Below are 24,970 nucleotides of genomic sequence, written 5' to 3' on the forward strand. Positions count from 1 at the left end.
TCTAAAACCCATCCAAAACCACTAGAAAACCGAAACCCGTTTGGGTTTGGTTTTGATACCCTAAATGGATTTGGGTATTTCTTGGTGTTTTGGGGTGGTTTTAAGGGTCGGCTAACTAGGGAGGAGGGTCGACGGGGAGGTTCACTGGTTTTTGGGGTGGTTTGGGGTGGGGTTGTGGTCGGTAATGGGGCGGTGAGGGAAATGGGATGTGGTGGGGTTGAGATTGAGAGAAAGAGAGGAGGTGGAGGTGGGGGATCGAAGGCCGGCGCACCGGCGAAGGTGGAATTGGGCGCCGGCGTTGGTGGGGAAGAAGTGGCTGGTGTCCACCGGCATGAGGGGCTGCTGTGCTCGTGGCTAAGTTGGGTGGAGGAGGAGGAGTTTGGTTTTTTTTTTAAAAAAAAAAAATATTTTATAATAATTTAATTATTAAAAAAATAAAAAAATGAACTATAGTTAAGGAATTTTACTAAAATAACAGTTATCAATGGTAATAAAAAAAATTAGGTTTACCATTGATAATAATATTTAAAAAAGTTTACCACTTAGAAAATTAAAAAGTTGGAGTTCACAAAAGAAAATTTCCTTTTTTTTTCTTTTTTTTTTATCAAACTCTTTGATAGAGTATAAAACATATTTTGGGCTTCAACTATAAGGTTAAACTTTTATTGAGTTGGTCCATTAACTGTTATCGGAGCCAGTGTGACACAAAAGTTACGGGTTTAAATCTCATCCACCCTCCACTTTCAAAGGGCTCTTATATGAGGGGGCGTGGAGTGTGATATAATATAAAACATATTATTGGGCTACAACCATAAGTTTAAGCACTCTTAAATGTTATTTTACACAAACTAAAGTTACCCTCTAATTATAATCACATTACACTTGTTTTCTCATCTTATAATTGTTCATTATGTAAGATTAACATTATGTACATTACACGGGATGAAAAGTAGATGAAAACGGCTTCACATCTTATTGCACATATGTTGCAATCGACATCCTTGAAACAAAGAAATTAATTAAAAGACGTAACCAAAAAAAAAAAAAGGTCCAAAACGAATTCTTAAATGCCACGATAGCTCAATCTACGTTTGGTACGATGGACGATCTATCAAGCCATAACAAACAAAGAGTATAAACGTGAAGAAACAACAATATTTAAAGATTAATCTTCTCTGCCGAAATTTCTGATAAATTAATTTAGACCTGAAACATATTTGGTTGATTTGGTGACCTTTTGTTGGATGATATATAAAGCCCTTTAATTGGTTTGTCCGCAAACTGAAGTTATTCTAATTTGCAACGTCGGCTACATTGGCTCAGCAACCGTTGGTTGGTTGTTTCTCTCGTGTATTATTATCATCTATATAGCAACTACTCATGGATATTTATATGTTCATTATTGGTATTCCTTCTGTTTTAATTTAATTTATTCAGTTCTAATGGGAAATGATTTTAGAATATAAGTTAGTATTGAGTTATTAGATGTTATCTTAATTATCAAGAGTTACATGCAATGTCATAGAAAATACGTATTAAATGAGCTTTTTTTTTTTAATTAATTATACTAATATATACGACCCTTTTTTTTTTTTTTTTCATACGGAGTACACTGCAGTTGTGGGAAAATAGAGGTAATAATAAAATATGTAATTCCTCTTTGTTGACTTTAAAATTGTTCACATATTTTATTATCACAAATTCTTATATGTAGTTAGCTACGCCATTAGTTGATGGTGTGACCATTTCACATATAAGCAATTAATTGAGCAAATAGGCGAAGGGTTATATATAACGATGATAAAATGAGGTTACCATGACAAAGGAGGGGTATGTGGCTACTGCAAAGGAATAATGGGTTTATCCTTATAAATAAGTGAAATTGTCTTTTTATTAGTTAAAACAAACAAAAGAATTACTCAAATTGAATGAACAAATGAGGTTATATGTTTTGAATTAATTGATGGTAGATTTCAAAAGAAAGAAAAAAAAAATTAATTGTTGGTACATACTCATATATTTCGTATATAATAAAATAAAGTTACTAATAGGTAAATAAGGTTATCCTTAATTTCTTAATTGAGGTTACTCATATTAATGAACAAGGATTACTTTTCCCTATCGCATAAAAAGTATGAAATAAAACTTATGAATAGTGTTAGGACAATTATAACCTTTAAAATGTTTATTTACTTATTTACCCTTATTAATGTTGATTGCCTCTTTTTTTTCAACTCTTAAGAATAGCGTACAGACTCCCCTAAAAATATTTGTTTACATATTTTTCCTCATTAATGTTGTCAACAACTATTTGTGACATAAAATTAAACCAAAAGAGCTCCTAAACATGACTAGCTATAACGCGCATTGCACGCGTTAGTAAAGATAAATGTACTATTGGTATTAATCACCATTGTATTGAATGGGAGAATCTTCTATGCATTTAGATGATAAAAATAACACTCACGAATACTTTTTCCGTATACTTCCACCCATTTATTTGTTTTTGGTTAATATTCACACATGATATATCACTTTCATTTTGTGTTTGTATTACTTACAGTATATTCTTTTTAAAACTCATTTAGATGTATGTTGATGGTGGATGTTGCATCTATTCATCTGACTCTCATCTTGATTTCCCATTAGTTTGGTGTTATCTAAGGCTTCTGCCCACTACTAAGGTCCAGCTCCCGAGCCTTCGGCTCTAATACTAATTGTTAAGACTTCTTCACCATCCAATATACAAGTATTATGTTGAGCCCATGAACAACCCACGTGTGAGCATTCTCTTGTCCTACACTAAAAGACTAAAAGGGGAGTGTAGTGGTAATGAAATATCCCACATTGAAAGAATTCAAGAGTTACCACCACTATATAAGGCTAAGGGGCTACTCCCCTCATTACCATATGGTTTTGATGTGGAACCTCTTTGATCTTGTAAAATGGTGGAGTTGCACTCTCCCATGACGGGTACGGCCCATACTCGTATTTAACATATTAAGTTACATGCTCACCTTGATTTCAAATTAGTATGATATTATCCACTTTAACTTGCCTTGCATAAATTTGTTTTTAAACACCATTTTACAAAAATCACATACGAAGAAAAACACCTTTAACTGTTCCTTATTTTTTTTCCTTCTGGGACTTGAGTTGGAACCCCAACATTCGGAACTTAATCATCACATAATTTTACTGGTATCGATACTCAAGGGAGTTGCCTGGAAGGTCGGCACTGGTTCTAAAGTGCGTATTTTAGAAGATAATTGGACCCCGGGGGGCCCTATTCGGTTTAAATTTGGTGTAGGTGGGTCGGATGTCCCGACTCATGTGTCTTCTATCATTAATCCGCATTCTTACGCGTGGGAACCTTCATTGGTTCACGGGTTGTTTGATTCTTCTACGGCGTCCCGTATTTTGTCAGCGGAACGCCCACAGCAGCTCATGGATGATTTTGTATATTGGAAATTCACGAGGGACGGTAGCTTCTCTACTAAGTCTGCATACTCCTTTCTCGTCCGCATCTCAATGGAGAATATTGTCAGTAAGCCTGCTGGATGCTTGGTGGAAAAAGTTATGGGGAATGTCTATTCTTTCGAAACTGAAGGTTTTTTGTTGGAAAATTCTCCATAACGCCTTGCCCCTTTTGGCTTCTTTGTGTTTGAGGGGTGTTCCAGTCAACCCCATTTATGTTTTCTGTAGGGAGGCTCCTGAATCGACTTCTCATCTTTTCCGGGATTGTTCCTTCATTCGACACCTTTTTACATGTAGATTTCCGTTGTGGGGTGACCCTAGCTTATTGGGAAGACCTTTTGAGGTTTGGTTCTCGGAATTGATTACAGAATTTGGCTTCCGTAAGCAATGGAGGGGCCTACGCTCCTTTCTATGCCTCTTATGGGCTATTTGGTTGTCGCAAAATCAGTTCATTTTTAGGAATGCGCTGTATATTCTGCCTCAATTTTTTCCATTGCGGATGAGTGGGATTCTCGTGGGGATCAGGCTGGTTTGTTTTCTTTGCAGTCCTTGTCTGCTCAGCAGGAACAGGTTAATCCTATTGTACTTCGTCCTTTTGCTTGTCTTTGAGGTATTTCGAATGATCAGGTACAGGTTTGCCTAATATTAGATGGGGCATGGTCTGCTGCGACTGCTATGCGGGAGCGGGATGAATTTTTCGTAGGTTTGACTCAGATCAGATTTTAGGGGGTGGTTCTAGGGCGTGTTGCGCTGCGTCTGCTTTCCAAGTTGAGCTTCAGGCTAGTGTTTGGGGCCTTCAGGCAGCTATCCATAAAGGGTTTAATCGTCTTTTGATTTATACAGATAGCGCTAATATGGTTGCGACTCTTCAACATGATCGTCCAGCAGAGGTCTCATGCTTATGGTTATTGTGTAATATTCGTCGTCTTCTTGAGAGCCTCTCCGTTTGCAAGATCCCTAAGGTGCCTCGGCACTGGGTTAGCCCAGCCCATTGGCTAGCCAGGCATGCTAGTGGGCGTAGGATTTTGTTTTGGTCCTTTTGATTTTCTAAGGGGTGTTTGTTATTTTCTGTTTGTTAGTTACTATTGTCAAAAAAAAAAAAAAAAAAAAAAAAAAAAAAAAAAAAACTGGTACTATATCACAGATGCCGATATGCGTGAACGGTGAACCGTGAACACAATGGCAGCAATTTCTTTTGTCAAATCATTTGAAATAAAAGCTTTCATGTACCCTTAATTAAAAAAATAGAAAAGGCTTTCATGTAAACAATGTTTGACTTAAATAAAAAAAGGGTGAAGAAGATGACAAAATTGATAAAGGAGTGTAAATCAGACACTGGCTGAAGACAAAGCAACCCCATTTGTCTGGCATATTCATCTTTTCTTTTATTTAAACGCTCAAATTAAAGTTACATTACAATTACATACCCCTTTCTAATTATAACCCTTCATTCATGCATGAAAATGCTTGATTGGTTATATAAAGAAGCATACAACTGCCACATATTTATTAACCAAATGTCTATCATTTGTATTTCCATCACGTGTAATCTATGTTCATATAATTTGTCCTTGTGAATTCATTGAATGAAGGTGAGATCAATTTGAGGATCTTATTGATGATTGTTTTCAATGCAATATTTGTGAGACTACATTATAATACATGTATTGGCTTCAAGACTCATCTCAACAACATTATGTTAATTTGTCGCTTATGTCAACACCATCGTCTATCTCACTATCTGTGGTAATATATTCCAATCAATTCTCAACGTCTCGTTTTACTACATCCATTATAAGTAGATAACATGTATGTAATAGATAATAAATTATCGTTACTTTACATGATTAGATATACAACTAGTTTTCTTTAATATCATGATAAGATATAATTCCCCTTCAAATAAAAGTTGTGAAGAAAAGGGTGGATCACAATTTGATAACTATGTGATCCACCTCTCCATTTAGGCCCCTCTCAAGAAAAGCTAAATTCGACAAATCATATGTATATTCCGTACGTATGACTCCCTAAATTCATTCTAAGAACTCAAATCAAAACTCCATAAACATAACACAATCAGCTCAACAACTTTCTAACAAAATTTTCAAATAATTAATTACAAGTTTATTATTTTCCACATGTAGAAATTAAATGCCTCAATGTATCATCATCCACCAACAAAGCGCAAATACTACGGAGTAACTAGTTTAATTGAATACAATTTTGCACAATTACACACGTTTTTGAGACTTAAAACCCTATCTCATTATTTCATATTCATTAATTGTCATTTGTAACTCTCATACAACGCAAAACCAATAAAGTTGTAAGAAATAAAATAGTGGTCCATTACACTCCTCCTACACAATACTCATCTTTTAATTTGATCCAAGTAACACTTTAGTTTTGATAGAGATTATATACAACAAAACAGGTTAAACAAAAAAGCTAAAACTAAAAAAAAAAAAAAAAAAGAAAAAAAAATCAGAGAAAAAAGCAGCCAAGATGTCAGGATCACAGACTCAGCCAAACAGCTTTTTTTAATAATCTTGATCATGTTTCTCTCTCTCCCTTCCCTTTCATAGTAGTGATCTCTTTCTCCCTTCTCTCTCTCTCTCTCTCTCTCTCTCTAAACCAACCAATTTCTCTTTCTCTCTCTTCAAAATCTCTCTCCTCTGTTATACTTTCATATGATCAGCATCTTCTGCATTTATTATATAAAAATCAAAAAACTTTATAATTAACTTCATTTTTCAGCTAGAAAAACAAATTTATAAAAAGCTTACATACTGTTTGTCTCAGATCCCAATAAATTTATCATATCATAAAATATAATCTGTCTTTCTCTCTCTAGGTTTTTATATTACAGTTCAGTGTTCACTGTCTGATTTACTGATTTAGCAGTAAGTTTAAAGCAATCTCTCTCTCTTTCCTACATTTTTTCTCACCCTATATTTGTGGTCCTCTCCCTATATTATTAATTTATTATTACTCTTTCTTCCCTCTTTTTTTTCCCCTCTTTCTCTCTCTACCTTAAACTTCCTCTCTCCTAATTTTTTCTCAATTTTTCTTCATACCCATTTCATATAATCACCTAATTCAAGTACCCTTTTGAAGGTTTTGATTGATTCCATCAAAATCTAGTTTTCAATTTTGAGGGTTTTGTGAGAAAAATGCAGGAACAGGGGTTAGGGATGATGGGAGGCGGAAGTGGTGGTGGTTTTAGCGGTTTGATGGGCGGAGAAATGGCGTTTTCCGATCAATATAGACAGCTTAAAGCTGAAATTGCGACACATCCGCTGTATGAACAGCTGTTAGCGGCTCATGTTGCTTGTTTAAGAGTTGCAACACCAATTGATCAGTTGCCTTTAATTGAAGCTCAATATAATCAATCTCATAATTTACTTCGTTCTTATGCTACTAATTCTCAACATAATCACTCTCTCTCTCCTCATGAACGCCAAGACCTTGACAACTTTTTGGTAATAATTCTAATAATAATCATCTATTTTTATTATAATATATAGTTTGTGATTTGAATAGTTAATTAATGATTTGGGGTGTTGTATTTTTAGGCACAATATTTGTTGGTGTTGTGTTCATTCAAAGAGCAGCTACAAAATCATGTTAGAGTCCATGCTGTTGAAGCTGTCATGGCATGCCGTGAAATCGAACAAAATTTGCAAAATCTTACTGGTATGTCCTCGATATTGCCTCTATTTGAATTTACTTGTCGAATTACTAGTTTAAATTGTACGGTGATAGTAATAGTAATAATTTACTTCGTATTTCGGATGGAAAGAGTACATATTTTATTGGATCTATGTATGACTGTATACATCAATGTATGTGTCATATACAAGTATTATTGTTATTACAACGGAGGTATTATTATTATTATTATTATTATTATTATTATTATTATTATTATTATTATTATTATTATTATTATTATTATTATTATTATTATTATTATTATTATTATTATTATTATTATTATTATTATTATTATTATTATTATTATTATTATTATTATTATTATTATTATTATTATTATTATTATTATTATCTGGTGTGGTGAAAAAGACCATTAAGAATAATATAAACAATACATGTATAAAATTCAAGAAACATTCATATGATATTGTATATTATAAACAAAACATATGATATAATAATATTCTATCCTTTTTGCTTGATTAATGAAGTTTGCATACATTTGGGTTTCCTATGTTTCACTATTCTGATGATTGATTAGTTTGGTGGGCAACAAATAAAAATCTATACAAAAATAAATAATTAAATAAATAAAAATTATCCATGACAAAATTGGAGGTTTTTGCAATTGCTTGTGTTGACAAACAAAAGGGTAGGTGGAAGTGGGTCCCATTGAAAAGGAAATTTTAATTTATAGTTAGGAGAAGATAGTTAGTTGGTGAGGAAGGGAGGGAAGAAGAAGAAGAAGGGTTAACAAATTAAGCAAGATGTATACTATACATATATTATTATGTGTTAGCTTCAACCCCAACCAATCACAAATCGAAAGGTACACCCAATAATCGAATATTATTGTTGGTGTTATCTAGAAAGTATTGAATGATTGATTAGTTGATTAATGAAGATTACTATTTACTTAACAATATGATGTGGTCAAGCATTCAATTGTTATGAGTAGTTGTTACTATTAGGCAAGATATTTTGTACGGAGTAGCATTTTAGGTCCATTTTTCGAGTACACTTTATCTATTCATGTTTGTGAATAAAAAAATTAGACAATTAGTGTCTGTATAATGTATTGGTACGAGGGAAAATAATCAATATTTAAACGATATGAAGTATATGTATAGATAAATCTAACAAAATTTTACAATAATGTAAATTCCTTGCATATACTCCATAATAGATGATTACAAATTTACAATGAAGTATGTGAATAGATAGTGCCACAAGTATAATAATGTTAAGACTTTAAAAATTAATTAGAGAGTACATTTTTTTCATAAGAAAAATACAAAAACATAATTTGATATCTCATTATGTCATGTCAATCTAGATTAACAGTAAAAAAGATATTTTCATTTGTTTTTCCAAAGATATTGAAGTGGGGTTCTTTGAGCACATTGATTTATAAATTAGATTGATATGACTTTCACTTTTTGTTTAATCTAACATGCATGGTGATTGATTTGGTAATGGCCGGTTGGGATTTATTTACAATGATTGTCAATGTTAAATCCATTGTAACAATGCAATCATAACCACTAGATTTGCTAATCTTATTTGTGATTACTTTGTTACAATATAATGGTATAATTGAAATTCATAACAAATAAATTTGACACTTGAACATTTTTACTCTAGATAAGTTTTCGCCTTTTTTTTTTTTTTTTTTTTTTTTTCTGTATTAATTGTGAAGAAAATCTTAGCTTACATACTTATGTGATACTTTGAGATCTAACTTAGCTAGTATGTACTTGTATGAAGTAATTAATTAGTTGTTGAAATTGTGAAATTCTAGCTAACACATTATTTGTCAAGTTGTGCTTGTTAGCTAGAAAACTTAGGTATTATTTCTTAATTATTCGTGTTGAAAAATTAGTGACAGTTTAATAGAAATTTTTTAAAAAAGCCATTGTCAATGTTGATGTAAGAGAATGCGTGTTTTAGAATCTTATTATATAATTAATCAACTGTTTACTTGTCATTGTCCAATTTTAAAGAACTTAGGGAGATTGGCCGATTCAACATTCATTGATTAATTAAGAAATTAAGAATTTGTTACTTGATGAGTAAGGAATCTCTAGGAGGAGAGTAATTTTTTTTCAAAAAAAATAGCATATTTAATTGGAGTATCATATAAAATGGGGAGCTGAGAATAATGGAACTTGTGAGGAGGATTTGGTCTCTATCAAATGTATAAAAGATACGAGTATGTCATATTACTTTGTGTGTCCATATGAACGACCTTTGTTTTTATTGGTCCACATTTCTCTATTCATTTCTAAATTGAATACAAAAGTGGTGGACCATTCACTTTTGGAGTAACATTTACCAATAAAAATAAGCGTCATTTCATTGTTGTACATAAAAATGAGATGATCTATTTTGGCGCTTACATAAAAGATGTGGTCACCCGACCATAACTTTTGCTCACAAAGAAGATTTTAAAGCATGTGCTTATACTTACATGTATTGTGCATCAATGCATGCATACACAATTAATATTTGAGTGGATTAAGTGTGACAACTTTATATTTTGAGCTTTAGAGCCAACTAACTTAGTGTAATATATGTGCATGTAAGTGGTATGACGGAAATATTGCACTTAAAACTTGGGTTATATGCCAATTTCATAACATAAAGATAAAGTAGGAGCACCAATTAGTCACAGTATCAAATTTATTACTTATATTACTATGTATATGTGTTCTTTCTCAAACTCCTTTTTTTCCGCTGATCAAGGTGGATGAACACTAAACATAAAAAAGATAGCTAAAACTGATGTATAGCAGTCATATTATCCGACTTTTCTAATGCTGAAGGGCAGCTAATGCATAGGCATTTTCGAAATCAGTTTGCTAATATATTGTGTTAGTAACATAAATTAACTTGTGTTATTCTTTCTGCTTATGATTTGCATAATTGCATGCTATTCTATCTACTGATTTACTGTTACATTCCTTGTTAGATGTTATGTTGTAACGAGCATTTGTTATTTGACAATTGTAGGCGCGACTCTAGGAGAAGGAACAGGTGCAACAATGTCAGATGATGAGGATGATTTGCAGTTGGAATACTCTATGGATCAGTCATCTGGAGGAGATGCACATGACATGATGGGATTCGGGCCTTTACTTCCTACTGAATCTGAGAGGTCTCTCATGGAAAGAGTGCGTCATGAACTCAAGATCGAGTTGAAGCAGGTAATTAAATCTGTACACTATGTTCAACAGGAGTATAAATCATCCAAAGAGTCCAGATTTTCTATATATAGAGGTTGCTTTTGTTGTTTAATGATTGAAGAACAATGTCCTTGCAGGGGTTCAAGTCCAGAATTGAAGATGTCAGAGAGGAAATTCTGCGCAAAAGGCGAGCTGGGAAACTACCTGGGGATACCACTTCTGTTCTTAAGGCATGGTGGCAACAACATTCGAAGTGGCCTTATCCTACTGTAAGATACACTACTCAATTTTTCATATATGTCTCTTCATGGTTTGTAATTTTCTTCAGATTTACAGTATATGTTTTTAGACAGGAACCTGTAATGTCTGCTTTTTATGATTACAGGAAGATGACAAGGCGAAACTAGTTGAAGAAACGGGGTTACAACTCAAGCAGATTAACAATTGGTTTATCAACCAAAGGAAGCGCAACTGGCATAACAACTCTCAGTCTGCAAACACTCTCAAGTCCAAGCGCAAACGGTAAACAGCCATGCCACTTGATTCATTCCTGCAGAATGACATACAGATCAGACCAGCAAGATCATATGCAAATATACGTTTTTGTATCGCGTTTCCATCAGTTTGTATGTAACTTCTCGTGCAGGTTGATATCAATCTAACCAAAACCACTGTTACTTTTGTGATATATATACTGAAACTCAATCATGGAATTACTGTTAGGATGCAGGATATGCGACTTCGTTCAACAGTCTGGTGTAAAGAAAAATGATAATGCATAGAGGGGATCAGATTAGGTCTTTTGGATTCTTAGTAATGATGTAATATACTACTTCTTATATCCTATTATTATGATCTGATCTTTTCAATATTCTTAGTCCTCATATGGTTGAAAGTTACTCTTCACTCATGATTCCTTTTGTTTGAGACTATTGCCAAGGCACATGTGATGTTATGATCTTGGGTTCGTTGAATCTATTTCCCTTCTCGTCATTGTTAAAGGACTAGCATAGTTATCATCATTTCCATTTTCGACTTTGAGGGTTGATTTAGCCCAAGTTCAAGGCTATATAGCTGATCAGTATGGCAAAGCATATTGTCTACTAGACAAAGGGCAATTTAAGCAACTTAGAAAAGTTTTCCAATCCAAAAATATATAATACGGAGTACTCCCTCTAGTCCTTTTTGTTTTTCCTATTTGAAATCTTTGCACTACATATAAATTGAGAGAATTTTTACGTTACTCTCAATATATCAAACATAACATAGTCATGTTAAGTCTTATTTGATCCGTATCAATAAGTAGTTATTAATGTTCAATATTTCAATAGTTATATATACTTCATTTCTTACTAATATGCAATTATGCTTATGGTCAAGTAATGCATTGACAATCCCTCAAAAAAAAAAAGTAATACATTGACAAACGTGTAGAGTCAGAATGTGAAGAACATTTCATCTAGAATCAGAGGGAGAGAGGGATGTGAATGTTGTTGACCATCACTTGGTTAAGTTATCTTCGTATGTACAATATATAGATGATATGTTACTCTGAAATGATGTTGAAGTTTCATTATATCATAGTGAAAGATATTCATCAATTCAATGTACTATCTTTCTCAATTAAAATGACTCCTCATATAAAGTGATTGCTTTCGATCTTGAAGTGTCTGGAGGATTTTCGCCTAAGGGGAAGTATCCTGAATCCCCCAAGTGTTTAGTTTTGTACGTAGCTTACCTTAGAATCTTAGGTGGTTCATGCAAATGATAGTCTAATGAACTAATCGTTAGTAGTGTTTGGCATATATGAAGACTAAAAACCAAGTCAATGCAAAATGCTTGATTGTGAACTAGTGATGAAGGTTGTCACAACTCACAAGAGGATCGTCTCCCTCATGTAGTGTGTCCCATGTTATACTTGGAATGATTCAATTCCATTCATCGTATGATTGTTACGGAAACACGCCTATGATTGAATAGATGAAAACGAGGATTTTATTCGTCTTTGTTGTGTTTTTCGATCTAGTGCTTTCTTGCTTGAAAATGAAAGAGTGAAGTTGCTTGGTTGACAAAATTATCAGAATTATTTTTTTTTAAAAGAAAGTTTAGCTTTATTATAGTATAAGAAGGAAAAAAAGTTGGAAATTATTGTTTATTAGATTTTCGAACATTAGTAAAACTTTCAATAACTCTTTGAAAACCAAACAACAAGAAACAAAAAAATTAAAATTGTTTCAATTATTCAGAACGAAGGGAGTATGTTTAAATTAAAGTCTGTTTGGTCAATGACTTTTCATTGGCTTTTGAAATTTCATCAGTCATATAATTAAATTTGTTTCGTAATTAAATATCTCAACTAGTTGAAAAATTGACTTTTAAGCGAAAATGAAAAAGTAACTTTTGCTTAGAGAAACAATCAACCAATTGAACTTTTTATTTTTATTTTTATTTTTATTTTTTTATTTATGTTTTTATAGGCATTCCATTGAACATAGATGACCCTTATCAAATTTATCTTTTTTTTTTTTTCTTCTCAAATTTATCTTATCTAGGTTTATTTATCTTGAGCTTTATCTTATTTAAACTTTTTATTTTTTTTCATGAAATAAGTAAAAATTTGGTAAACATAATAGACTTTCATAGAGTCATCAAGTTTATCAATAGTTCGTCCAATTTTCTATCTTCACCAAAAAAAAAAAAAAAAAAAATTCTTAAAAACAAGCACGGGAACAGCACAGGACTTCAACTGTAAAAACAGATTGCAGCAAACTATTTCTAGCTTTAAGGTGCTGCCAAACTAGAAAGTCGCAACTATTGATCAACCAATTTGACATCAACTCTTTTACTTAGAAGTTTCCTTAACCCATCTCTCTATAACTAATCTAATTTAATTTTCTACCAATTTGCAAATATGAACAATTTTGAATCATATAATAATCAAACAGCAGCCTAGTCTATTGAAAGGGATTAACGAATGTGCTAGCTAAGTTTGCGATTAACGACAATTAACAACAACGAAGACGGAAAACAAGCAATAAACGAGACAAGGAGAATTTACCGTGGGAAACCCGAGAACCGGGAGAAAAATCCACCAATCCGCTATGGAGTAACAATTTGATGAAGAACAATGTAGATTACAAGCTTTAATTACCATTAAAGCTCCCACCCCAACTCACCCTCTCAAACACTCAAACCCTAAGTGTTTGGGTTTACATGAGGCTCTCTCTCTCTACATCTTTCCCCTCATCTTATTACTCACTTACAATGACAAATCATGAGTATATATAGTGCTAATAATCCAAGGGCTAAATTATAAGTAACTAGCAAAGGAGAAATCAAGACCGTAAAAACCGAGGCTCAAACGCGAAAACAGAGGCCCGAGAAACCTAATGGAGCGGGCGCTCCAAGAGATAGAGCGGGCGCTCCAATGGACAGGAGCGGTCGCACCATTAAACTGGAAGAATAGGCAAAACGAGCCTCGAAGGAGCGGGCGCTCCTCTATGAGGAGCGGCCGCTCCGAGTTCCCCTGCTGAACAGCTCCTCGTAAAACAGCCATATCTTCCTCGTTTCTTGGCCAAATTTGGCTTATGACCAGTCGTTGGAAAGCTCTTGAGACGAGCTGTCACCTCCAACTTGAATCATCTCAATTATCACTTTTAGATCTTGAGATATGGTCAATTGAAGTCAGCCCTTTGTCATCCACCATTGCTTAACACCAAGCAATAGCCCATAGCTTAAACTCCTAAGCTATGCACCCCTCTTTGCCTTCTTGAACCGTTCTCCACACTCTCAAACCCAACATCTATCTTGTTGACTTTTGTCAATGCAAGATCTTATTCAAATTAATGTGCCCAACAACCTATTTCTGGCTTCCCACTCTCTTCCAATCATTCAAAATTCAATCTTTTTTATTGATTTTTTCAATTCTTCAACTTCCCTGTTCATTGGGGCTCTTTTAATCAAGATTTTTCTACTTGGGTAACCCCCCTGATTTTTGTAATCTTGGCACACACCCACATTTATACAGCTCATAAATCAGGTAAATTTGAGAACTTTATCAGTTTTTCAGACTGTTTTTGTAATTATATTGCACATTCTTTGGTTAATTTGACAGTTTTTAATTATCCTGCAATCAAATTAAATCAGAATATTACAGAATTAGGAGGTTTTTTGTTGGGTTTTGAACTTTTGATTGCTTATTTAGGAGTATTATTGTGATAATTTGATTCAGAATTAGGAAGTTTTTGTTGGGTTTTGATTGCTTAATTAGCAGTATTTCTAAAAAAGATTGATTGAAGATTGTGTAAAAAAAATATGGCACATTTTAGTCAAGTTCATTCACCTTCCTTTGATGGCTCACAACATGGTCAAGGAGTTGAGTATTTGCCATTTCAGACCTCTCAAGGGTCTCTAAAAGTTATGCTGTTACATGGGCATTTAGACATTTGGGTTAAGGAGGCTAGGAACCTTCCTAATATGGACATGTTTCATAAAACCTTGACTAATTTGCTAGGGGGTTTGTCCATCATGGGATCCTCGAAGAGGTTAACGAGTGATCCGTATGTCATTGTATCAGTTGCTGGTGCTATTATTGCCAGAACTTTTGTGATGAGGAATGATGATAACCCGGTATGGATGCAGCATTTCTTTGTGCCTGTTGCACATACTGCTGCAGAATTGCAATTTGTAGTCAAAGATGATGATGTTGTAGGTGCTCAGATTATGGGTGCTGTTGGTATACCAGCACAGCAGTTATACTCAGGTGAAAGGATTGAGGGGTACTTTCCTATTGTTAAGGCGAATGGACAGAATTGGGAGACAGGGGCAGTCCTGAGTGTTTCGATTCAGTATATACCAGTGCATAGAATGAATCTTTATCATTTGGGTGTTGGTCCTGGTCCTACTTATTATGGTGTTCCTAGGACATATTTTCCTCTTAGACAAGGGAATAGATTAACACTTTACCAAGATGCACATGTTGAGGATGGTATGCTTCCTGATTTTAGGCTTGACAATGATATGCATTATGTGCATGGGAAATGCTGGAGGGATATCTTGAATGCTATTTCTCATGCTCGTCGATTGGTGTACCTCACAGGGTGGTCTGTAACCCACCTTGTCAAACTTGTTCGTGATGCTAGAGATGGCTCAGGTATCACTTTAGGAGCTCTTCTAAAGGCTAAAGCACAGGAGGGTGTTAGAGTGCTGCTCCTTTTGTGGGATGACCCTACTTCTCAGAATATTCTGAACTTTACTACTGTAAGTGGATTTTCCTGCCTACTCTCACTGTTATTGTTCGCGAGTTTTGCTTGTGACTAGATTACTTTCTTTCAATCTTAGTATCTAATACTTGAGGAATCTTATTAGTAGTGCACATTGCACTTTCCACTTAACACTATTCTGCTTGATTGATTTCCATTTTTTTTTCCTCTTTTACTTTTCTGTATTGATTATTAGAATAGACAATTATTTGTCGAGCAGTGGATATGAAAATGCATTTTTTCTGTCACAATGAGAATGCCAAATTGCCAATTGCTGTTCTCCTAGTCTCTACCTATTATGGCATCATTTGCTTCGGCCTTGCCAGTTTTCCTAATTTTCCATCTTTAGATTCTTATAAATGTCCTGTAAAAAAGGGTTTTTTTTAACTGATTTGTGCATCTGATGTGTAGCAAGGCATCTTAGCAACAGATGATGAAGTAACTTTCCAATTCTTCAAAAACTCCTCAGTGCATGTCATACTTTGCCCACGATCTGGAGGAAAAGGACATAGTATCATCAAGCAGCAGGTATTTCACATGCTACTTTGTCTGAATCAAATCATTGTCTCTCTTTGCTTCATAAGTGTACAATTCTGTATTTGTAATTTTACCTGGACAGTTGTATTAGTTTTGTATTTGATTCGATGTGTCCCTTGGATTATACTATGGTCAGGAAGCTGGAGCAATCTATACCCATCATCAGAAAACTGTAATTGTAGACGCTGATGCAGGCAACAACTGGAGAAAGATCATTGCTTTTGTTGGCGGGCTTGACCTCTGCTCAGGGCGATATGATACACCAGAGCATTCTCTTTTTAGAACATTGCAGATAGTTCACAAGGATGACTTTCATCAGCCAAACTTCACTGTAAATCATGCTTCTCAATTCCTCTTTTACTGTCTAATACACTAGATTGATGTCAATATATGGAGATGCCTTTAACATATAGTTACTGAGGTGTGTAGATGCTTTTTCATGCAAATATATTGATCCTCTATTCTACAGGGTCCAACTGATGGATGTCCAAGAGAACCTTGGCATGATTTGCACTGTCAAATTGACGGTCCAGCTGCATATGATATCCTGGCCAACTTCCAGGAGCGTTGGTTAAAGGCTTCAAAACCTCGGGGGCTACAAAAAATGTCAAAATCTTACGATGATCATCTACTTCAAGTTGACAGGGTTCCTGATATCCTCAAACTAGAAGATGTAATCAGACACAGTCATGATGATAGGGAATCATGGCATGTGCAGGTAACTTAATCTTTTTCAGCTGGTTCCTTAAAGTTTCTTTTAGATTTTCAGATTTTTATTTAAAGCTGTTACTTTCGACTGACTAATTAATTATTCTATCTCAGATCTTCCGGTCAATAGACTCCAATTCCGTGAAAGGATTTCCAAAGGATCCTAGAGATGGGATACGATGGGTTAGCATCTTGACTTCCTCTTAACTTCTGTGGATTTACAACCCTTCTTAGTATAGACTGTTAAGTGTTAATGAACATTTGGTTTTTCTTTATGTTGGACCAGAACCTTATGTGTGGAAAGAACGTACTCATAGATATGAGTATACAAGCAGCTTATGTACATGCCATCCGTTCTGCCCAGCATTACATTTATGTTGAGAACCAATACTTTCTTGGCTCCTCATATAATTGGGATTCTTACAAAGACTTGGGTAAATCATCACTATTCTGAAGTCTATCTATATATTCTGATCTAGTTTTGCACGATAAGAGAGTTCTGGATTTTTTGACCCTGTATTTTCCTGATTCTGAGCAGGTGCAAACAATTTGATACCGGTGGAAATTGCTCTTAAGATTGTCAGTAAAATCAAAGCAAATGAGCGATTTGCTGCATACATTATCATTCCTATGTGGCCAGAGGGTGACCCTAAAAGTCTTGCCATGCAACGAATTCTTTTTTGGCAGGTATAATGCAGATCATATAGCTCTAGGCTTCTTGACTATGCCACAATCATAGACATAAACATGCTACTAATTGCTAGTTTTCGTATAATATGAGAGATTTTGATTAACCAAATTGCCTCGGCTTTTCCCTTTTCAAACTGCAGTACAAGACAATGCAAATGATGTATGAGATGATCTACAAGGCGTTGGAAGAAACAGGAATGGACAGCATATATGAACCTCAAGACTTCTTGAATTTCTTTTGTCTAGGAAACCGCGAGGTTTCAGATGAAATCTGTGCTAGAAACCCTGGCAGTACTCCAAATGGAAATACTCCTCAGGTAACTATCTCATGTTCTTGCTTCATTTGTGTGTAGTTCCTTGAAAGTGGTTTGTTCTTAGCACATAATAAACCAATATATGCTTCAATAATAGGCTCTTTCAACCAAGAATCGACGATTCATGATCTACGTTCACTCAAAAGGCATGATAGTGGACGATGAGTATGTGATCCTAGGTTCTGCAAACATCAACCAGCGATCTATGGAAGGCACTAGAGACACTGAAATTGCAATGGGTGCATATCAGCCAAACTATACTTGGGCTAATAGACATTCTAGTCCACGCGGACAGGTATATATGCATATGGATGAATTTTAATAGCACACGTTTAATCTTAAGTTAAACGCGTGATCTACTTCTGATAAGCTAAATGTACTAACTTCATCTATGGTTGCAGATATATGGATACAGGATGTCGCTATGGGCCGAACACCTAGGAAAGGTAGAGGACTGCTATGCACAGCCAGAGAGTATCGAGTGTGTGAGACGAGTAAGATCAATGGGTGAGCAAAACTGGAGACAGTTTGCTGCAGATGAGGTAACAGAGATGAAAGGGCACCTTCTCAAGTATCCTTTGCAAGTTGATAAATCAGGAATTGTAAGCCCTCTTCCTGGTTATGAAACATTCCCTGATTTAGGTGGGAAAGTCATGGGAACCTTCTCTGGCATTCAAGAAAATCTTACCATTTGATCATTGACCATAACACTAATTTTTTTGAAACTATATTAATTAGGTGATTGATTATACCCATGTTTTACCTGATAATTGTAATTAATTGAGAATTTTGTAAGCTTTGCTTAAGTTGAATGAATGAATGATGATAAATTGTGGCTCTTTATACTTTCTAATGTGATGGCCCGATCAAAGTTGTTATTTTTGGGTTGGGCTTAGTTTTCCATGTAGTTGCTTGACCCAAGGTTATTATATTGTTTTTCCTTTTTTTTTTCTTTTTTCTTTTTTTTTTTTTTTTGGAATGCTATTATGATTTTGTTTATTGATTGTTATGTCCTTCCCCATTAATCAATTTTAAACAACAATGTAGTGAATAAAGTTATAAAGTGTATACAAGTACAAGTGTAAGTGAGCCTAACAAAATTATCGTGAGACATTTAAAATAAGTTACCATGTAATTAATACGGATTAAAATTTTTTTGCCGACTAAATTAGCCTTTGTGTTCATGAACTCACGGATCTACAATAAGTGAATATGTGCCTCATACAAGAATTTTGCAAGCATAAGCTCCTTTTGACCATATCTCTGTTATACGTTGAAGTAACATACCTTAAATTTTAATTTAATTTATACTCCATACCTTGATGAAAAATACCGTAATTATGTTTTTTTAAACGAAATATGTAAGATGTTAAAATGAGGGTGATGTAGTGAATTATAATTATGACCTTTTAGTGGTAACATCTAACATGCATTTTCTTTAATTCATCGTACAAAACATGATATGCTCACATCCACAAGGCCACAGCATCTCACTCACGCACAACTAACACTAATACTAATTGTTACTCCGTATGTGCGTAAGCACATCTTCATTTTGTATTTTTGTATGTTAACATGGAAAGCCAAAGGTCTTTGCCGTCCTTTTCAGGCGAGATGTTGACCACCTCTCCTTTTTGTATTATTACTTCTGGTAATGATTTGTCTCTCTTGTCTTCCAAAAGGATGAGTAAGATTTATGTTTATCGTAGAAGTTTTATAAGAAATGTGTAGGGTTACGATCTACCTAAAACTACAATCGTGTCTCGTGTAAATACAGCTAAAAATGTTTTAAAATGTTACTCCATAATATTGTTTTTAAGTCGTAACACAAATATTATCAACATACGAGCACACGTATGTACATAGTGAGTATTAATAAGAATAACCATCATCATAATAGCAATGATCCTATCAAGTCAAAGATAAATGGATAGGCTGTAAGAAAGGGCTTGGAGGACTTGAAGGTGTGGTGAAGGGTGATTGCTCCGTTCCGCTGCGGAGTGATCACTTCACTTCACAAACTCTACAGCCATGTATGTATGAGTGCATGACTATACTAGCTAAGATAGGTTCAATAGCTTTTCATATTTGTAATGTTAACTTAATATATTTGCTTACTTTTAGTCCTTCACCTTAGTATATAAGTATATAAGTTGGGACTTTAATGTCACTACTACATTTTTAATCAAATGCAACGGTAAAAAAAGAGCTAACGCAACGGCCCTTTTGATACCGTTGCATAAGACAAGCCTATTGCAACGGCTTATACTTCATTACTTCAAAAATAAAGCTAACACAACGGTTTTAATAGGCCGTGGCAATAGGAGTGCTAATACTACGGTTAACTGGGCTAAGCGCTGAAATTTTAATAATTCCCGCTTTATGATTTTCCAAAATTTGAAGCCGTCCACACGTTTTTTTTACAATAAAAAAAAAAAAGAAAATAAACAAAAAAAATTCCTTTCATTTCTAATCAGTTTTGGGATGCTAGGGTTCTCACTTGCTGCTCTAATACAGAGAAATAGCTGAGGAAGAGAGGGAAAATCGAGAATCGATTGCTTCGTAATACAACCCAAACACTCCCTTTTGAAAATTATTCCCAATTGCTTCTCTTATTTTAACAGATAAACTTACATTTCAGTCTGAAGGGGGGGAATGCTTAGACTATGGTGAATGACGGCTCTCAGGCCACGACGAACGACTACACTGAAGCTCAGGTACACGACAATGTTCTTCAGGCCACGATGTAAGTCAATTCCTTTATTTTTTTTTGTCTGAATAATGTAATTGGGTTCCAATTCCATTCATCAATTCCTAAATTTATGTAATTAAGGTTTTAATTTTTCTCATAACTTTGTTGAATTCTCCTATGAGAGTGACAATATGTGTTGTTTAGTCGTTCATTTCCTCTTCATTTTCCAGAATTGAATGGTATTGCCTATAAGATTTCAAAATTGGTATTGCTTGTTAATGACCTATTAAAAAGAGGTGTTATTGTTAAATGTCCTTTTCAGAATTTTGAAGTTATTTCCTTGAATTTTGATATGGATTGTTGTTTTATTGATGTGTTTTGTGGGTTTTTAATTATCCTGTTGGAATTTTTCTGTTGTTGTTGCCTTGATTCCGTGGTGGTTGTAGTTAGACTGTTATCGAAATGTTGCCGGTTGCTGATCTATATTTTCTAATGGCTTGTTATGGTAATTCGTTGTTGATATTGTTGTATATTGTTGATGTTTGTAGTGTCTACTACAACTTGAGAGTTTCAGAACTTGGGACTTAATAATATCATAATATATGGCAAAGCTCCAATCTGATATTGAATGAGTTAAGTCTATCTCAGATGTTGAGATGCATATAATAACGTCTGAATTTCAAAAATAATTTTGTTTCTGTATAGAGTTGTGGGGTTTCTTTTTATCAAACAGTTTTCATTCGTTCAGGTATCTTCTATCTTAAATATATGAATTTTATTTTGATTTTTAAATTCTATTTTCCCATCTGATATTACTAATATAAAGTTAATCATGTATAATTCTTCTTTCTTTGATTTGTACTTATAACTTGATTTTGTGAATTGTGATGGAAATATTCGAGAATATTAGATGCTCGAATTTACAAGTTTATAAAATTGCCCAAAAGCTAAAAACAGAATGAGGAATTAGATGCACCTATCTATGAATGTAACAACTCATAACAACTTGTAGTTTAATATTTTGAGTGCTAAACACCCATTTCAGCATGTGAGTTTCTATTAGGTGAAATAATGAATTTTACTTTTGATTATATAGAAATTAGCTACTACATTTTGGTATCTAGATCTTCCTAATGAAATTTTATCACCTGGCATATATAGAGTGTGTGCTATCAAAGTCTTCTTTTTCTTCCTCATATATATGTTGCTGCTCTTTCATCAGTTTTATGCACAAGCAATCGTGGCTATGGGAGCAATAATTAAGGATGATTTATGAGGTTCTCGACTCCACAATATATATATGGTGGTAGTTGGTGCAACTGAACAAGGTATACTGAGCTATAGAAAAGATTATCCTGACACATGGTTTGTTTCCATCCATTGTTGACTGATACGAGTATTCTGGAAATTTTAACTGCATTTTGTTATCTACATTGCTAATGTTGTCATTAGTATCATACTGATATATATCATGCTTTCTTAATGGAAACTTGTAGTTTTCTCACAAAAAGGATCTTAGACGAGTGTGGTCTGGTTTGAGCTAGTTGAAAATCTTAGCTTTATAGCTACTCTGTTGATTAGTTGGTGTGCTCAGAAGCATTACTATTGTTCTAAGATCTTTTAGACTATTACTCACTCATTGTCTACTCTTTGATGTACCCCCATCCTTCCCCATCCAGCTCTACTGCCTCCCTAACTTTTACCAGATAAGTTTTCTAGTACTGTCATATACTACTTCCAGGGCACGTATGAAACCAACTTTGAATTTGACAGTTCTACCAAAATGTTTCAATTTATCATCATAAAACTTTATAATTCTTCCCATTCTTGAAGTTTTAGTAATGCACAAATTATTTATGGTTATAATCAGGACTTTTAAGTCCATTTTTTTCCTTAATTCCCTAATTAATCATGTTTAAGGGAACCTATAGTATGATATTTTATTTGTGATGAAGTGACATCTCTCTTTATCCCAAAGAGTATTTTGTTAAAAATGTTGTAGGATCTAGATATGAATCATACATAAAATATTGATATTATGCACTACATATTGATGCTACAGGTAACTCAAACAACTATTATTTTACACACTTATATTTTCTGATACTTATATAATATGGTACTTTATAAATTCTTTTATGATTTCTTTAGTGCAAAAGTCAATCTCCTAGTTACGTCAGATCTCCTCATCCATTTATCAAAATTATTATGGCAGTCCCTAACTTATATTGATATATAGTGTCTATCTTATATTTGTATATATTTTACACCTATTTGATAATCTTTGATGGTTCATGACTAATTTTTTAATATGCTACAGAGACCAAGTATGAAAATTTCCAACAATAGCAAGTCAGGAAACGTCTATGTGGAGTAGTGACATGTACAGTTTCGGATCTTATCTTCTCAGGGCCTCCTTTTAATGTCATCGTAAGAGCTGTGTTAATATATCAAGAGATCTTGTAGAAGATAAAAGATTTCTCCTTATGTTGTTGTCATACTATTTGCCCTAAACTATTGTCAGAATTATGTTTTAACGCAATAAACATATAATTCTAAGTGATATTTATTTGTAATTTATTTTTCTAAGTACGACATTTTGTATGTACTATTAATTTTTAATGAAAATTCCCTTTGTTATCATATTTTTATAAATTTATGTATATCTATATACAAAATACTTAGGTTCATGTGTAATAATAATAATAATAATAATAATAATAATAATAATAATAAAACTAATTAAAAAATTATATGAATTGTCGTTGCATTAGGTGTCAATTTCATCATAATTTTTAGTTAGTAATCTATTGCCACGGATTATTTATGCCGTTGTATTAGGTATTGAGCTAACGCAACGGACCATAGATGCCGTGGCGTTAGGTGTCAAGTACCATTGCATTAGACCTATTGCAACGCCAGCAGATGCCACGGTACATAGCCGTTGCATTAGGCATAATGCCACGGATTTTGACGTTTAATGCGACGGATTTGGGGGTTGCAATAGGTCAAAAATGTAGTAGTGTGTATCACTATTTATACATTAGTTTATTTCATATAAGATCATATAAGCTCAGTACAAGTTCATATCTTTTTTATGTAGTGTCAAGCAAGATCACATGTATAGAGGTGTTAAAATCTGACCCAACCAACCCGATCTAAAACCGACATAAAAAAAACCAAATTTAAATTTCGATTTAATTTGTATAGACAAATTAATATAACATGATTCAAAACTAAAATAGATTCAACTCGATCCAACATAACCTCATAGAATCCTACCTAAACACCCGAAGTGATACCTCTACACACATGTAACGTTGACAAGTTGTGCATAATGTCAATTATCAGATCCCTTACCCTGCTACAGCAATTTCCAAGTAAAATGATACGAAGTTTATTGCAGAAAATGTTGAATTTATAGTGTAGAAAGTAATCAAAAGTACGAGTAACATATTAATATTAATACTTGTAGGTTACACACCCCACACGCCAAATCAATCACATAATAATAGATAAATTAATTACTGTAATTTTATAATTAATGGATATAGATCTGAATCTTAAGTTACTCAAATAGACGACCAAAAACTTCATTGTCATTACGTGCACGTGGGCCCAATCATCTACGTTCAAGGTCTACATTCATTGGTTGATGTAACAAAATACTTGGTCTTTTATAAATACTCAATCTCATAAGTCAATTTTCTTAACTTTTTAATTGAGAGAAGGTAGTAAATCGGAGATTACTAGTCCCCCATGATTAACAGATCATAATTCTTTAATTTATTGTCATTAATCAATTTATAAAATAAATCTGTTTGATATGTTTTGAGTTTAAAACTCTTTTAATTGGATGTTAGAGGTTAGACATGCATGCAATTTGAAGAGGACTTATTGAGATGGGATCAAGATCTACCATACAATCATACACGAACCCAACTCATTTTCCATCACCAATATTTTAAATTAAATTACCATCAATTTTTTTTATTTACTTGTATAATTTTAGTAAATGAGTTTTCATTAATTTATTACTTGTTCTATTCAACAATATTCTTGAATATATTGGATGAATAGACATTTAAAATATGATCTAAGACATGTAATAGATGTATTGGAAATATGTTTAAGATCTATGCATATTGTAGATCTGAACTCTAGAAGTGTTCACTATAGTTTTATTAGTCTATACGCATAATCCTTTTGTATAAAATGTTGTAACACTTGTAAGTTGTCTTGAATGGTGAAGGCCAGGGTCGAAAAGTTTACCCCACATAAAAAGAAGACGATGTTATTGATGACTTTAAAGCTCATTATGTGATTAAGAGTACTAAAATATTCGGGTCCTACATTATCAGGCTCACGAGAAAAACATCTTTATTGATG

At 33.7% G+C, this 24,970-nt stretch overlaps 2 protein-coding genes and 1 long non-coding RNA gene across 3 annotated transcripts; all 3 read left to right on the forward strand.

Annotated features, from left to right (window-relative positions):
- The first annotated feature begins 6,116 nt into the window (after positions 1 to 6,116).
- Positions 6,117 to 11,250, forward strand: LOC145567689 (homeobox protein knotted-1-like 7). Its single transcript, XM_081627041.1, has 5 exons — positions 6,117 to 6,959; positions 7,053 to 7,173; positions 10,207 to 10,400; positions 10,517 to 10,648; positions 10,765 to 11,250. Exons 1-5 carry the CDS (start codon positions 6,651 to 6,653, stop codon positions 10,903 to 10,905), a joined length of 897 nt encoding a protein of 298 aa, XP_081483167.1. The 5' UTR covers positions 6,117 to 6,650; the 3' UTR covers positions 10,906 to 11,250.
- A 2,615-nt stretch (positions 11,251 to 13,865) lies between these two features.
- Positions 13,866 to 19,024, forward strand: LOC145569086 (phospholipase D beta 1-like). Its single transcript, XM_081628457.1, has 10 exons — positions 13,866 to 15,638; positions 16,052 to 16,168; positions 16,314 to 16,508; positions 16,647 to 16,895; positions 17,000 to 17,068; positions 17,172 to 17,319; positions 17,424 to 17,572; positions 17,716 to 17,892; positions 17,987 to 18,184; positions 18,291 to 19,024. Exons 1-10 carry the CDS (start codon positions 14,694 to 14,696, stop codon positions 18,582 to 18,584), a joined length of 2,541 nt encoding a protein of 846 aa, XP_081484583.1. The 5' UTR covers positions 13,866 to 14,693; the 3' UTR covers positions 18,585 to 19,024.
- A 1,343-nt stretch (positions 19,025 to 20,367) lies between these two features.
- On the forward strand, positions 20,368 to 23,207 carry LOC145569087 (uncharacterized). The gene is made up of 3 exons (XR_014096048.1): positions 20,368 to 20,635; positions 21,804 to 21,909; positions 22,902 to 23,207. It is a non-coding gene; the product is annotated as an uncharacterized LOC145569087 (long non-coding RNA).
- Positions 23,208 to 24,970: the final 1,763 nt, after the last annotated feature.

This window comes from Chenopodium album, chromosome 11 (assembly GCF_948465745.1).
Source record: "Chenopodium album chromosome 11, dcCheAlbu1.1, whole genome shotgun sequence".
Taxonomy (NCBI): Eukaryota; Viridiplantae; Streptophyta; class Magnoliopsida; order Caryophyllales; family Amaranthaceae; genus Chenopodium; species Chenopodium album.

Coding starts and splice junctions, on each gene's coding strand:
- LOC145567689 (XM_081627041.1), top strand. CDS start 6,651: ATGCAGGAACAGGGGTTAGGGATGATGGGAGGCGGAAGTGGTGGTGGT. Junction 6,960..7,052: donor AAGACCTTGACAACTTTTTG/GTAATAATTCTA, acceptor TTGTATTTTTAG/GCACAATATTTGTTGGTGTT. Junction 10,649..10,764: donor CGAAGTGGCCTTATCCTACT/GTAAGATACACT, acceptor TTATGATTACAG/GAAGATGACAAGGCGAAACT.
- LOC145569086 (XM_081628457.1), top strand. CDS start 14,694: ATGGCACATTTTAGTCAAGTTCATTCACCTTCCTTTGATGGCTCACAA. Junction 17,320..17,423: donor GGATTCTTACAAAGACTTGG/GTAAATCATCAC, acceptor GATTCTGAGCAG/GTGCAAACAATTTGATACCG. Junction 17,893..17,986: donor CAAATGGAAATACTCCTCAG/GTAACTATCTCA, acceptor CTTCAATAATAG/GCTCTTTCAACCAAGAATCG.